Source organism: Xenopus laevis, chromosome 5S (assembly GCF_017654675.1).
Source record: "Xenopus laevis strain J_2021 chromosome 5S, Xenopus_laevis_v10.1, whole genome shotgun sequence".
In the NCBI taxonomy this organism is placed as follows: domain Eukaryota; kingdom Metazoa; phylum Chordata; class Amphibia; order Anura; family Pipidae; genus Xenopus; species Xenopus laevis.
The window spans coordinates 66813455-66827852 of NC_054380.1; the positions used below are offsets into that span (position 1 = coordinate 66813455).

At 38.2% G+C, this 14398-nt stretch overlaps 1 protein-coding gene across 1 annotated transcript in view; it reads left to right on the forward strand.

The window, feature by feature from the left end:
- The window catches only part of lin28b.S (lin-28 homolog B S homeolog), a 58781-nt gene that overhangs the window by 25847 nt on the left and 18536 nt on the right, over window positions 1–14398 (forward strand). Inside the window, exon 3 of the mRNA XM_018265415.2 lies at window positions 3472–3656. Within this exon, the coding sequence (XP_018120904.1) occupies window positions 3472–3656 (185 nt within the window). The remainder of the gene's footprint in view (window positions 1–3471; window positions 3657–14398) is intronic.

Here is a 14398-nt window from a genome sequence, read left to right on the forward strand (position 1 = left end):
TAACCACTAAACACTAAACTTTCTTTCTTATCCCTGCCATCTTTTGCAAGCATCACCCCTCTGGCACACAGACTATTTTGCCATACTCGCAACACGCATGCACGCTTCCTCCCCCATTTTGCTGTTCCCTTCACGCTGTCTTTTTCTATATCCTCCCTTTCTTACACTCGGCCTCATTCCCTCTCTTCCCTGCAATCAGCATTATTTTCCAATTCTTTCTTTCTTGCACACAGCACCCCATTTCCCATCCTTACTCTCCTGTGCTCTATCTCCTTCTCCATTCCAACCCTGTCACAGACTTTCTTCATCCTCACCCTGTCTGCATACAGCCTCTTTCTCCTTCCCTTCTTTTGCACACCGTCACCTTCTTCATCCTACCACTCCCATACAGGCTCAACAATAGGTGAAAAATTGTTAAAATTGAATAATTCCACCACAGTGTTTAACTGCAAGCTTTATAAATTGTCTTTAATCTGTTATGTGGACGTCCTCTCACATAAATGCTCCAACTGCAATTAAAACAATAGTAAACAAGACTTTTTTTTTCATTTTTCATCAGTGAAATTCCTGGATTATGTGTTCCATTCTAAACATTTAAACTTGTTTTGTTCCAGAAGAAGTGGTGTTCAAACTGCTACTCTCCCATGAAGGCTAGTTTGCTAGTTGTCTTTATTGCATTCAGCTGAACTGTATTTGCAGTAGTGACAATAATGCTTAAGGCCTCTTACACATTTTACGCATCTTACGCATTTATACATGGAATTGCGCCTGTGCCATTCTACTATCTATTCTGGGGGTATTTATACATGGAATTGTGCCTGTGCCATCCTACTATCAATTCTGGGGGCATTTATACATGGAATTGCGCCTGTGCCATCCTACGATCTATTCTGGGGGTATTTATACATGGAATTGTGCCTGTGCCATCCTACTATCAATTCTGGGCGCATTTATACATGGATTTGCACCTGCGCCATCCTACAATCTATTCTAGGGGTATTTATATATGTAGTTGCGCCTGTGCCATTCTACTATCTATTCTGGGGGCATTTATACATGGAATTGCGCCTGTGTCATCCTACTATCTATTCTGGGGGTATTTATACATGGAATTGCACCAGTGCCATTCTACTGTCTATTCTGGGGGCATTTATACAAGGAATTTCGCCTGTGCCATCCTATTATCAATTCTGAGGGTATTTGTACATGGAATTATGCCTGTGCCAACCTACTATAAATTCTGGGGGCATTTATACATGGAATTACGGCTGTGCCATCTTACTATCAATTCTGGGGGCATTTATACATGGAATTGCGCCTGTGCCATTCTACTATCTATTCTGGGGGCATTTATACATGGAATTGCGCCTGTGCCATTTTATTATCTATTCTGGGGGTATTTATACATGGAATTGTGCCTGTGCCATCCTACTATAAATTCTGGGGATATTTATACATGGAATTACGCCTGTGTCATCCAACTATCAATTCTAGGGGTATTTATACATGGAATTGCACCTGTGCCATCCTGCTATAAATTCTGGGGGCATTTATACATGGAATTGCGCCTGTGCCATTCTACTATTTATTCTGGGGGCATTTATACATGGAATTGCACCTGTGCCATCTTACTATCAATTCTGGGGGTATTTATACATGGAATTACACCTGTTCCATCTTACTATCAATTCTGGGGGTATTTATACATGGAATTACCATTCTGCTATGAATTCTGGGGGTATTTATAAATTAAGTTGCCATTCTGCTATGATTTCTAGGGGTATTTATACATGGAATTCTACTGTGCCATCCTGCTTTCTAGGTTGGGGGGGGGGTATACAGATACAGGGTTAAAGATCTTAGTACAAAGTTAATCCAGAAAATGGTCCAATTGCATCTTGGAGTTGGGAAGAAATTTTTTGAAGCAAATTGGAGAAGCTTTACAAGGGGTTTTTCTCCTTCCTTTGTATCAGCTAGAAGTTAGATAGGTTTTACTTAGGCCAAAAGACTAGACGTGTCTTTTTTTCAACCTAAATTACTATGTTTATATACTGTATAATTATTATGCTGATGCAGTGGGATTGGAGAATGTGTACAACTGTCCCATTATAATATAACATTGCTGTCTAACTAGCAGAAAAGGGATCCATGTAGTGAGAGATATTTGAATTTTTCACATTACTAATGCAGTCAGTTACTGCATGGCTTTCCCTACTAAAGGTTACACAATGCTCCAGGCCTACAGCTCCTCATACCTTGCATTTTGGCAGAGCAATAGAGTGAGGCAATGCATCTGGAGGTGCTAGAATTTATAGGCTTGGAGTGCCTGTGTTCACTGATTCTTACTATAAAATGCATTCTTGTACTTATACCCACTTTGTTTTATTGTATATTGTGCTTGGTCTGCCAGTATTCTCTATATCGTATTGCTTGTGGTGCCATTGTCCATTGCTCTCTATGTTTGTATTTGGTGTACCAGTGCCCTCTGCTTCTTACAATATAATGTACTTTATAGTGCTTGTGGTGCCTTCTCTATATTATGTTAGGGGAGATCAGTACCTACTGCTCCTTTGTATGTCTTTTGAGTACCTCGCTGTCTCTGCATGTAATGTACTTTAGATTACAGAATCCTTTTCCCCATAATGTGCTTGTAGTGCCAGAATTCAACGATCTCAGTTAAACTTGTATTAATACCCTCTTCCTGCAGTGCAAAACGTTAAGCAAATTTCCCCCCCCCCCAATGCTATGGTTTGATTTTCCGGAAAATGTAGTGAAACCACACAGGAAAGTGGGTGGAGTCCAAAGGGAATGCTTCTTCTTGGGGCCCCCCCCCGCCGTAACCATCTTCTGCTGCCTATGCCCTCAAAGGTTTAAATGCCGGGGAATTCCCTACCAATTCAGTTGAAATGAAGAAGCCATTTGGATGAGTGGTGAAACATTTTCAAGAAAAAACTGTAAATGTTGCCTTTGACTTAACTCTACTAGATTCTGTATTTATGACCTGGATAAATGAGAATCTTCATAGACTTGGATAAATGAGAATCTTTATAGACATAATCCGTAATAGATGTTAAAAACCAACACATTTCACACTGTTTAAAAAGGAGCACAAGATGTTAAGTGAATTAATTACAGTGCCTATAAAATTATTGTAATTGTGACAGAGCATTGAATCACAGTGTAGATGTTTTTTTTGTTTTTTTGTACATACTTTTGAAAAACAATCTTTTCAAAGCGCTTTTATGTTTATTGCAATGAAAAAACAACCCCTTTTAATATGGTCTATCAATTGAGTTAGAACTTTTTTAAAAATGAAAAAAATAAAAAAAAAAGTTGGATGTTTTTAGACCATACTGCATGTTACTTGTAACAAGCATTAGATAAACCCTACACATAATCAGGCTACATTTCCATTAATCAGTGCTATAACTTTTAATTCATCTAATCTTTGTTTTTATTATTTTAATTTAGAGCAAACTGTACATGGACGGATTTAGAAGCTTGAAAGAAGGAGAACCAGTAGAATTTACCTTTAAGAAATCTTCCAAAGGGTTTGAGTCATTACGGGTAACAGGCCCAGGAGGAAACCCATGTTTAGGAAGTGAAAGACGACCCAAGGCAAAGACCGTTCAAAAAAGAAAACCAAAGGGGGATAGGTATGTTTTTTTTACATTTTTTTATGAACTCCTGTTTGTCAAGTGTGTCAAGTGTCCTTAACTTTGCTATGTTGTCATAATGGTTGTGAAGTCTATTTTCTGTTAAAGTTTATCACCGGTTTCTTTAGCAGTTCATTATTTGTTGTGTTAGGATGGATGTCTTATTTTTGCCAACCTTTGGGCATAACAATTGCATTAACTATTACATACTATTCAGACAGAAAAAAGAAAAGTTGGGCTTTGCTTTTAGTCTAGCACCCCAAGGGCACCCTAGTTGATCAGATATTCAACCCAGTTAGGAAATGACTAAATCCGTGCTAGTCTCCTTTTGCTGGAGCTGCAAAGAGGAGGCAAGCACTCTATCGTTCCTTACCTCAGCATGAGCTTTTGATTATTTAGTTGTGCAGTAAGGTCCGGTTTTGACCCGGACAGCCCGGTTTTTTTGAAAGGGCTGCCCGAGTCAAAACTGCCTGGTCAGTTTTCCAAATTAAGAAAACCGTGCAGGATTCCCTATAATTGACATGGCGATCCGTCAATCATAGCCCATCCCCCTTTGTGTTATGGCCCCCTGCCCAGTCTACACCAGGCTAAAAGGTGGCAACCCTAAGTTGCACCATGAATTTATTGTAGTTCATCCAATATTTTACCGAATGTACAGCACTGACTAGAAGCCTGCATAATGCATTAAGACTGTGTTTCCCAACCAGTAGCTCGCAAGCAACATTTTGCTCACCTACCCCCTGTGATGTTGCTCCCAGTGGCATCAAAGCAGGTCCTTATTTTTGAATTCCTGGCTTGGAGGCAAGTTTTGGTTGAATAAAAACCAGGTGCACTGCCAAACAGAGCCTCCTGTAGGCTACCATATAGGGACTACCAAACAGCCAGTAACAGCCTTTATTTGACACTTTTCATGCTTGTGTTGCTCTACAACTCTTTTTTTTTTTTTTTTTTTTTTTTTTTTTACATTTAAATGTGGCTCACGGGTAAAGAAGGTTGAGGACCCCTGAATTGACATGGTACTTTTTTCCCCAGAGTGTCTTGTGATATAAATGCAGCTGTACTAGTTTTCTTGAGTGCCAGGTAACAGTTTGTCTATTCAGCCTTGCTGTTTCTTAAGTTCATGGTGTGAGGAAGCTGCTCACTCTCCACACACAAATATATAAATATATATGGGAGTTACTATTGCTGAACTATGTTTTGGCAAGAAATTACATTTTATGATCAAGGTGTCACGTTCAGCACCCTATATCCAGAAACCAAGCTAAGCTCCCTGGTCTTGACTCTCACTTCTGCCTCTAACTGCCACCTTCCACCTCGGGAGGAGCCCTCGGCTAATTGGATGCCGCCAGGTCTTATTTGAGAGAGGAGCTAAGCTAACGGTTCTGGACAAGCAAAGGGGCAAGATCGTCTCTCCAGAATACTGGAAGGAAGAACACCACCAGGAACACGCAGGCCAGGCCAGCACAAGCAGAGAATAGTCAGACAGGCCAGAATCGGGATTGGAGAGTGAAGAATAGTCGGAGGACAGGCAAAGCCTAATTGGAGAGATCAGCATAGTCACAGGCAAAGCAAGGGTCAAAACCAGTAATAACAGATAAGATTATACTAGAGAAGGCACCTAGGAACTTTCCAAATAGAACCTAACAATGGGCAATCTGTAAACTACAAGGCCCCATTAAATAGTTTGAGTTTTGTGCCGTTGCGCATAAGCATGGGAGCGCGCGCGCCATAGAGAAACCGGTGCTGCAAGAGACAGGACGCATGTGGTGGGTGCCCCCCCGCATGCCAGAGGAAACACCACTGGACCACCAGGGTAAGTGGAGGCTATTACACAAGGTTTTCAATTTATAGTCATGTAGAGAGTCTTGAATGAATTTGACACCTAAATATCCTTCTATATAGTACTATATCTATTCTATTATACTGGTGTTTCTGTTGTCTGCTATGTAAACATTAGCCTTTTTTCTCTGTTCAGTTTTAATGGCTGCCCCCCATTTCTACATTGCAAATTGATATTAACTGTAGTAGTGTTTTTGAGAAAATGCTGCTACAGTTTGTAGGGTAAAGACAAATTTTATTTAATTTAGTGGTCTCTTTCCTTGTGTACAAAAATAGGAGTTTAATTTATAACTTCTGCCAAGGTAGTAAGTAGACACCACTAGATTCTACATGTTTTCACTGAGCACATTTAATGGCATGTATTGTATGTTGCTATATCTATCTTATTCTATTTATTTTCTGCTAATGTGTATGTAGCACTTCTATATTTTTGTTGTGCCATAACAGTGTGTTTAGTATGTAATTTTTTTAACATATCAATGTTTTTATAAATTAAAATGTGTTTTAATTAAAATAAGTAAAATTTAGCATTTGTGTTGAAACCACGAAATGGTGGTTCAAGGCAAGAGATGTAAAGGGCAATATTTACTTTCTAAATACAATCAATTGAAAATTCTGCATTGTTTCTGAAATAATCAACTTTATATTCACTATTCCTCTCTCAGCATCTGTTTCTCTTCATTCTGTCTACATGCAGCAGATGGGTGTCAGATAAATGATCCATTATATCTCATTGGGGGACTCCCTTCCCCAGCAGATGTATTAGAGCTCACTCAAATAACTGATTCCACAATTACAAACAAAATCTAACAAAATAACTGCCTTTTGCACAAATTCAGCATGTAGAGAGATATGATTTCTGGTGGTTTTAATAGAGGGAGCTCTAATACATATTCTAGGCATAAGAAGCCCCCCTGTAAGATATATTGGATCATTCATCTGACAGCCAACTCCTGACTGAAGACAGAACGAGGAGAAACAGATGCTGAGAGAGGAATAGTGAAGATAAACTTGATTTTTTTCAGAAATGGTACAGAATTTTTAATTGATTTTTAGAAAGTTTCTTATTTCAGTATGCTGAAGTGTATATTTCACTTTCGGATAGTTCCCCTTTAAATATATATACCGGTTTGGTGAGATTCTTTAAACTATCTGTTGCTTAAGTGTTCATTGTGGGGGTATAGTTTTCCTTAAAAAGGAAAATAACTTAAATTGTATAAATAATGTAATTTTTTAATTTTTTTTTACCAATTGTTGCTCTCCGTATGGTTGCAATCCGTGTTTTATTGACCTTTTGTTGTCCATATGTACCCAATCTGTAGAAACAATGTCTCCATTGGTTTTTTTGTGTGTGTTCAGTGTTGATGTGGGTACAGTTAACTCTTGTTTTGTATGTTTTGAAAAACCTGAAAACACACCAATAATTAAAAACATCTGTTGGCATGTACCCTTTACTATACATCTCCTTAACTCTTCACTATATTGCCATTTACCACTACAGAAAAAAAGTTGATATGGGTAGCAATTCTGTTCAGTATTATATTACTTTGTTGTCTGTGTACCCCATTTTATCCTTCGTTTTGATATTGTCTCCACAGTTGTAAAACAACATACATTCTTTACCATGTCTGAAAGCTAGCCATATAACTGTACAGGTATGGGACCTGTTATCCAGAATGCTCAGGACCTGGGGCTTTCGGGACCTTTCTGTAATTTGGATCTTCATACCATAAATCTACTAGAAAATCATGTAAACATTAATTAAACCAAATTATTTTTTTTTTTAACAGAGGAAAAGGGAATCATTTGTAAAAATCGAGATTTGGATAAAATGGAGTCGGTGGGAGACAGCCTTTCCATATTTCAGATATTTCCGCATAATGGGTTTCCGGATAACTGATCCCATTCCTGTAGTTCTATTTTTTGGTGCTGGCACAAGAAACAAATGAGCTCTGGCTGTTTCTCCTATACATATCTGCTGATATGACTGATTTGCTTTTGTTGTGAACAAGGAGAAGCAGATGCAGAATGTAATAATATACTAAGATCCAGCTGCAGTGCAGGATGTATTTTGGCCTTAACCCAGTAATTGGTATTTGCAATAATTCCGATTGGTGGAAATAGTAACCTAACTAAGCACCTTTAGTGTTTTGATGCATCTAAGGCATAGATTATTTCTTGAATATTCCTTTTTTCCATTCTTTTAATATTTTTGTTTATTAAAACTGTGTTTATGTTACAGGGACTGAGCAGCTCTCGTCCTTAAATTCTTGAATTGTATATTATCTGTTGATGTATCCTATTTTATGGTAACATTGAAACGGCAACATATGGTAAAGGAAATCCGTTTTTTTCCTAATTAAACCTTTTCTTCAGTTTGCATGTGCAAATATTAGTAGAACATCAACCAACACTTGTATAATATAGAGGTTGCTAAGCAACCTGAAAATGCTGTTCTTGCATGATCTGCAGTGTCAGGTGGAGCTTTTGAGACCTCTCGGTGCTTGTGTTGCTAGGTAACCAGAGGTATTCTTGAGACCCCAAAGGAAAATGGATACGATTAAAATTGAAAGAGAATATTGCACTGCAGAGGCCATTATAACCAGCAACCTGTTGCTACAAACCAATATATGAGAAGTTTTGTAGGGGTTGTGCTTCCTTCCTGTTTTTCCCCTCATAAAAACATGTTTTCGTTATACATGACATTTCAAATTAAAGCCATTTAAGAACATGCATCAAAACTCATAGCCACACAGTCATACAAACTGATGTAAAATTTTCTGTCCTGCTTTTTTAGATCGCAAATTATCTGTTTATATTAATGGTTTATTTTTGTCTGCTCCATTGTAAATATATGGTAAATATTGCAGATCTTAGAATGCAGAACCCTTTATATAGCCAATATTAGATTTCTAGCCTTGTAGAAAAAGCCATGTGACTTGTGGCTGTAGTACCCTTATAAAATGTTCAGATGTTTTCCTCCCCCACGCTACTGCATGTGGCCTTTTATGCCATCTTTCAAGTAGAAATCCTGTGATGCCTGCTGGGGGAGGGGAAAGATAACACTATTCATCCATTGCATAATGAGCCACAACTTAACCCTTTGAATGAATGTCTTTAAACTAAACACTAAATAAAAAAAAAAATATTATCTGATAAATTATTAGTGCTTTATTTCATCATGTCAACGTAGGCAGTAGCGTTTGTAGCTGGTTTGATTTTTTTTGTTGTCGTTAATTTTACTTTTAAAGCTGGTATGAGCAATAAGGGCTAAAGTTCTAATCATAGTGCTTACACATTTAAAATAAATAAACACTGAATACTTACAAGATGTTAATGTGTAAGTCTATATATTCTAAATGGGCATTCTATTAATTTAGAATAGAGATGTCATTCATACATAATACGAACAGATGAAATAGAATATTATCCTTCTTTGATTATGAAGTGCATGCATTGTCTGTCATACTCTGCAAAGTACAATGAAAAGCATGCATGCAGTGTCATAAGCAAGTTTGGTGATTTATAAATATGTATAATACACACAGCCGTTTTTTTCTGCACTCCCCTGCGTTGCACTTTCTTCTGTTCAGCCGCAGGGGTAGACACACTCCATTATTGTGAAGGGGGCTGTACAGATGCATGTATGCGCCAAACGCAGGTGAAATGCAACATGCTGCGTCCCAACCTGCGTTTGCCGTTTACATGCGTCTGTGTGAGTACAGCCCCCTTCATAATAATTGAGTGCCTCTACTCCTGCGATCCCCTGTGGCTGAACAAAAGAAATCGCAATGCAGGGGAGTGCAGGAAAAAATGGCTGTGTGTAAGAACGATCTTACATTTTAGGATTTTTCGGCCGACATCTGTCAGGAAATTGATCGGCCAGGTCAAAAAATCTTTGTTGGTCCCAGTGCAATCTATCTATGTTTGCAGGGCCAAGCAGGCAGCTCCCCTTTGTTTTCCTGGCAAATTGGTCTTTTTAGTTGATGGTAAATTTGTACCGAGAAGATCATAGTCTCTCGATCAGGATCTGAACTTTTAGAACATCTATGGCCAGCTTAAGATCCCTTAATAATCTTTGTTGTGAAAGCTGAGTCGGATACTGGTAACTCTTTTGACTGAAAATCATTAAGATTTATTATTTTATGTTTAAACTTAAAAATGGTGTAACTGAAAAAAAATTTTTCATTTTAGCTTAAAATATAGCATTACCAGCACACCATATTTTTATATTTTATATATTTAGATATATTGTTAGATTTGGATTATATTCTTCCTAGGTTTTGTGCATGTTTTGGGTTTTTAGCATTGTGTGTGTCAATGTGCAGCCTAATAATTGGCAAATTCATTTTTAAATCCAATTTATTTATTTTTCCAGACACTGCTTTTTTTTTAGTGTTATTTAGCCTTCTTTAGTAGAGGTAGACATTGTAAATATTGAGACTGCAGCCCCCAGGGCATTAGCAAGCCAAAAATGTTAAGGTACCAGACTTTGAGATTTCTCTGCTGTTTTCTGTGTTCTATTTCTTATCTGCATATTCAGTGCTGGGGGCTTTTAATGCTAGATAAACTTAGGAAATATTAATTGACAAGACTTAATTTAATTCAGCTCAAAAGCACTTTATTAATCAGGCTGGGTCCTGAGTTGTAATCCGCACCAATTCGCCTTTATGTTGCCAAAAATGTACCGACTCCTACAGAGGCGCACCAGCCATGAGGCAAGGTGAAAACCTTGCCTCAGATGACATTTCTGGGTTTTAAACACAGAAATGCACTCTCTACACTAGTGAAGCCCCCCCCGGACCTATTCGATGAAAGATGGGAAGAAGAGCAGTTGGGAGGGTGGCAGTTTAGGGGCCCAAATCATCCCTGGACTCCTAATTACTTTAAATACAATAACTGAAAATCATCAAATCCGATTTAAGATTCTATGGAGGAGGGTACGGCAGAAGCAATTTCTAAGAATAATACTTTGTATTTACAGCTATTCATCAGCTATATGCCAGGTTCAAATAAATGTTGTTTTAATATGACCAGGGGCAGCTGGGAAATTGACAATATGTCTAGCCCCATGTCAGATTTCAAAATCGAATATAAAAAAATCTGTTGCTCTTTTGAGAAATGGATTTCAGTGCAGAATTCTACTGGAGCAGCACTATTTACTGATTCATTTTGAAAAAATTTTTTTTCCCATGACAGTATCCCTTTAACTTCTTTCAATCAACATAGAAAATTCATTAGTATTTTAAAGGAATAGTAACATCAAAAAATGTAAGTGTTTTAAAGTAAGTAACATGGGGAGACCAATTTAGCAAAACTCAACTTTTTCTCACTTTGTTATGAAAAAAATTCAACCAACCCCGACACGACTCTCCTTAATTTACCAATAATTATTATTCTCAAACAAATCACACCCCCGGCGACAACTCAAATTTATTGGATTAGCGACTGTAAACCAGCGCAAACAGCCCGAAACTATCAAGAATCGTGAAGGTAAAAAACATGTTCCAATTGTTAAAGGGACCATCTGCCAACAGTTTCAGAGCATAATAAATCTCAATTTGAGTTTTTCTCTTTTAGAAACTCAAGCATGCACTGGTAAAAGCTGTGTGTTTGCTTCAGAAAGATTATTATAATTCCTATTAATAAGCTTTTGTGTAGCCATAGGACAGCCATTCAAGCTGGCACAGGTTCCATAGCACATAACAGATAAGCCCTGTCCAATGCAATGTAGTTTTAACTGTTATCTGCTATTTAACCTGTGCCTTTTTTCCATCTTGAATGGCGGCCCCATGAGGAAACACACTAGTTTTACCAGTGCGTTACTTTGATACACTCAGTTTTTGGTGTTCATTTAAAAAGTCGGTGGTACCAGACTAACATTACTAATATAGAATATAACACACAACAAAGATGCTCTGCTAGTCCTCTTATACACATATTTAAGAAAATAATTGAGGTGTACCAACATTTGGGGATACTAGTTGAGGCCATACATATGATTACCCCCGAGGTGGGTCGCTCCCTGTAGTGCTATAGAGTAAAGGGGTTAACAATAGAGAGTCAATATGTCAGTGCGACATTTCAAGTGAAAGTTTAACAGCCCAAAGGAAGGAGAGATCGTTTTGTGCTATTATTGCTATTATGGTGTTGTTTTTAATTTAGTCTTTTCTGCTAGGAGAGATGAATACAAACTGATATACTCTCTCTCTCTCTCTCTCTCTCTCTCTCTCTCTCTCTCTCCCTCTCTTTGGCTATAGAGGCAACTTACTGCATCTTATCGAGAGTGCCAGCTCCATGTGGCTTTAGATAGATAGGTAGATTCAAAGTAAAACTTCCAAACTTAGTTGCCCTTTTATTGACCACCAGTGGGATCACCTGACTTTAGCTGGAAAAGGTGGGAGCTACAACATGGAGCTGGCCACTGCTCCTGTATAAACTATATCAAACAAGGGAAAGTTGTGCTCACCACTAATTTTTTAAAAAATAGTTTTTTTCACAGACAAATACAAGAGGTCATCTGCACTCAATCCATTATCAATATATTAAGGACATTAAAACATTTTGTGCCTTAATGTCCTTACCCTTTAAACCAAACAGGGATTGTTTGTCCATATATTGCAATATATTTAAGCTGGCCAACTACGTCAAAGTCATCCCCTGTGTGGCCAGTTCCTACACTCAACTTGCATCTGATTCATTAAGAATGCTATTGCTTCATTATACATTTTACATTATACACTTTATTATAATTCAGAAGTTACAGTAAGTCATATGAAAGAGATGACATCACAAAGTACCATTTAAAAGGATGTAACTTACAGGATATTCATGATTCTTGTGTTTTTCTCTACTGAGCCTTCTTTATTTCTCTGTAGTAAATTTAATGGCAATAACTTAATTAGTTACCTTTACTAGTACATTTCTAAACTCCAATGTGAAAGCACAATTTTATAGCAGATTATTAAAAGAGCAACATGAGTAGTCCTTATATCTGAAAATTGTGGAATAGGTTTCTTTCTTTCAAATAATAACTACATTTCCTTTGTTTCCCTTAAGATGAGCGTTTTAGACATTTACTACTTTTAAAATGCCGTTTTCTAATCTTTTGATCCCCTTACTCTGCTAACCCTGTTTACTTTGTGGGCATTATAAACTACTCCCCCCAACAGTAAACCATTCTATATTTCGCTGCAAATAACTGATCTTTCTCTGTGATATAAACCTTCCTCTGATGATAAAACATCCGTTTATGGAAGTTCTGTCTCCTTGCATTTGCGCACCTGGCATATGCCTGTCACTTGGCCCAAATATCACACTTTTCGGACAGAAATCAACTTTGTGTGCATAGTGTAAATTTTTTGGAGATGTTTGTAACATATAAAATGTGCTAAATTTGTCTTTTATGATCTATACATACAATGAATTTAATGCTTGGACTAGCTGCAAAGATGTTATTTTTGAGGTAAACACAAACAAAAAAACATAATTTCCTGGCTGCAACTGCCTCCTGTTCATAGAAAATAGAAATGCAATGCCTATAAGATATTAATTCTGTTAGATAGGGATCGCTCAGGAATGCTTAGTTCTGCCCGTGTGCCTCTACAATACTAAATGCCCGTTTAGAACAAAAAGGCACAGAGATTAAATCAAATACTAAGTAAATTGCATGGGAAAAAAATAGTGACATCTACAATGTTTAGCAAAAAAAAATCCCATTTTTACTTTCTTTAATGAAAACAAAAAACAATATACCCCAATAAATCTCCAATATACTTCAATTAAAAAATCTGTACCGTTTTTTATAAGAAATCTGACTGTGTGCAATGAAATTCCCCCTTCGTTTTACTTGCTCTGACTGCTGCAGACAGGGTCGGACTGGAGCCTTGGGGGCCCACCGGGGCTGCAAACCTAGGGCCCTCCTGGCAGTCCCCGGGGGCCCCTTCCAACCTCCAATTCCCAGTGGCACATAACAATTGTATGCGCTGACAAGGCGACATATGCACATGGCTGCACTGAGCGTGCATACGCAGACACGTTGTGCCGGTTTGTTTCTTTATGTGCCAGGCGGGGGAGCAGGTCATGGCTGCGTGCATATGCGCGGTCACGTCGCTCAGGTTTATTTCTGTAGGGGCCAGCCTGGGGAGCAGGTCTGGGTCAGCGGGGCCCATGAGGGACGGGGCCCACCAGGTTTTTTCCCGGTGTCACGCCGGCCCAGTCCGACACTGGCTGCTGATAGGAAACTTCAGCTAGCTGCTCTGCAGGGAAACGTACTTTCAAACAGCAGGGAACCCCCCACACCTTGCTTCCCAGCCCTGCAGAACTCAAGCAGCTTTGTTTGTTTCCTTGTAGAGCAGTCGGCAACTGTGTCGAGATTCATATTAGATTTTATTTTTGCCTTTACATTAATGTTTCCAACTCCACTGGCAGGGACAAAGATCATGGAGCAAGATTTAAACGGATAAACTGAGATTCTCATTGAAGGATTATTTTGCTGCAGCCACTGGTTCTGCAAAGTTGCAGAAAGTTTGTATTAAAAAATAATAAAACTATAAACTCCACATTAGATTACATGACAACACAGGACCCAGTGTAGTCTGCATAGTTTGATTATTGCTGTATCGGCTTCTGGCAGATATCATGTGATTTGTGTTGTTTTGATAAATTATGACGATCCCTAATCTTAGCCTCCTAACAGCATCCTAGACCACACTGAGCACGTGTATTGTCTTGGTCTTGCAAAGATGTTTAACATAGTTACAAGATGGTGACCCCCTGTGGCCAACTTTGAAAGCATAAATCATTTGTTTTATTAGGCTTGTGGTGCAGTAAGTTTATGTTTAGTATACAAAATACAGCATTTCTAGCATTATTCTATTTTAGACTTTAGTTCCCCTTTAAGG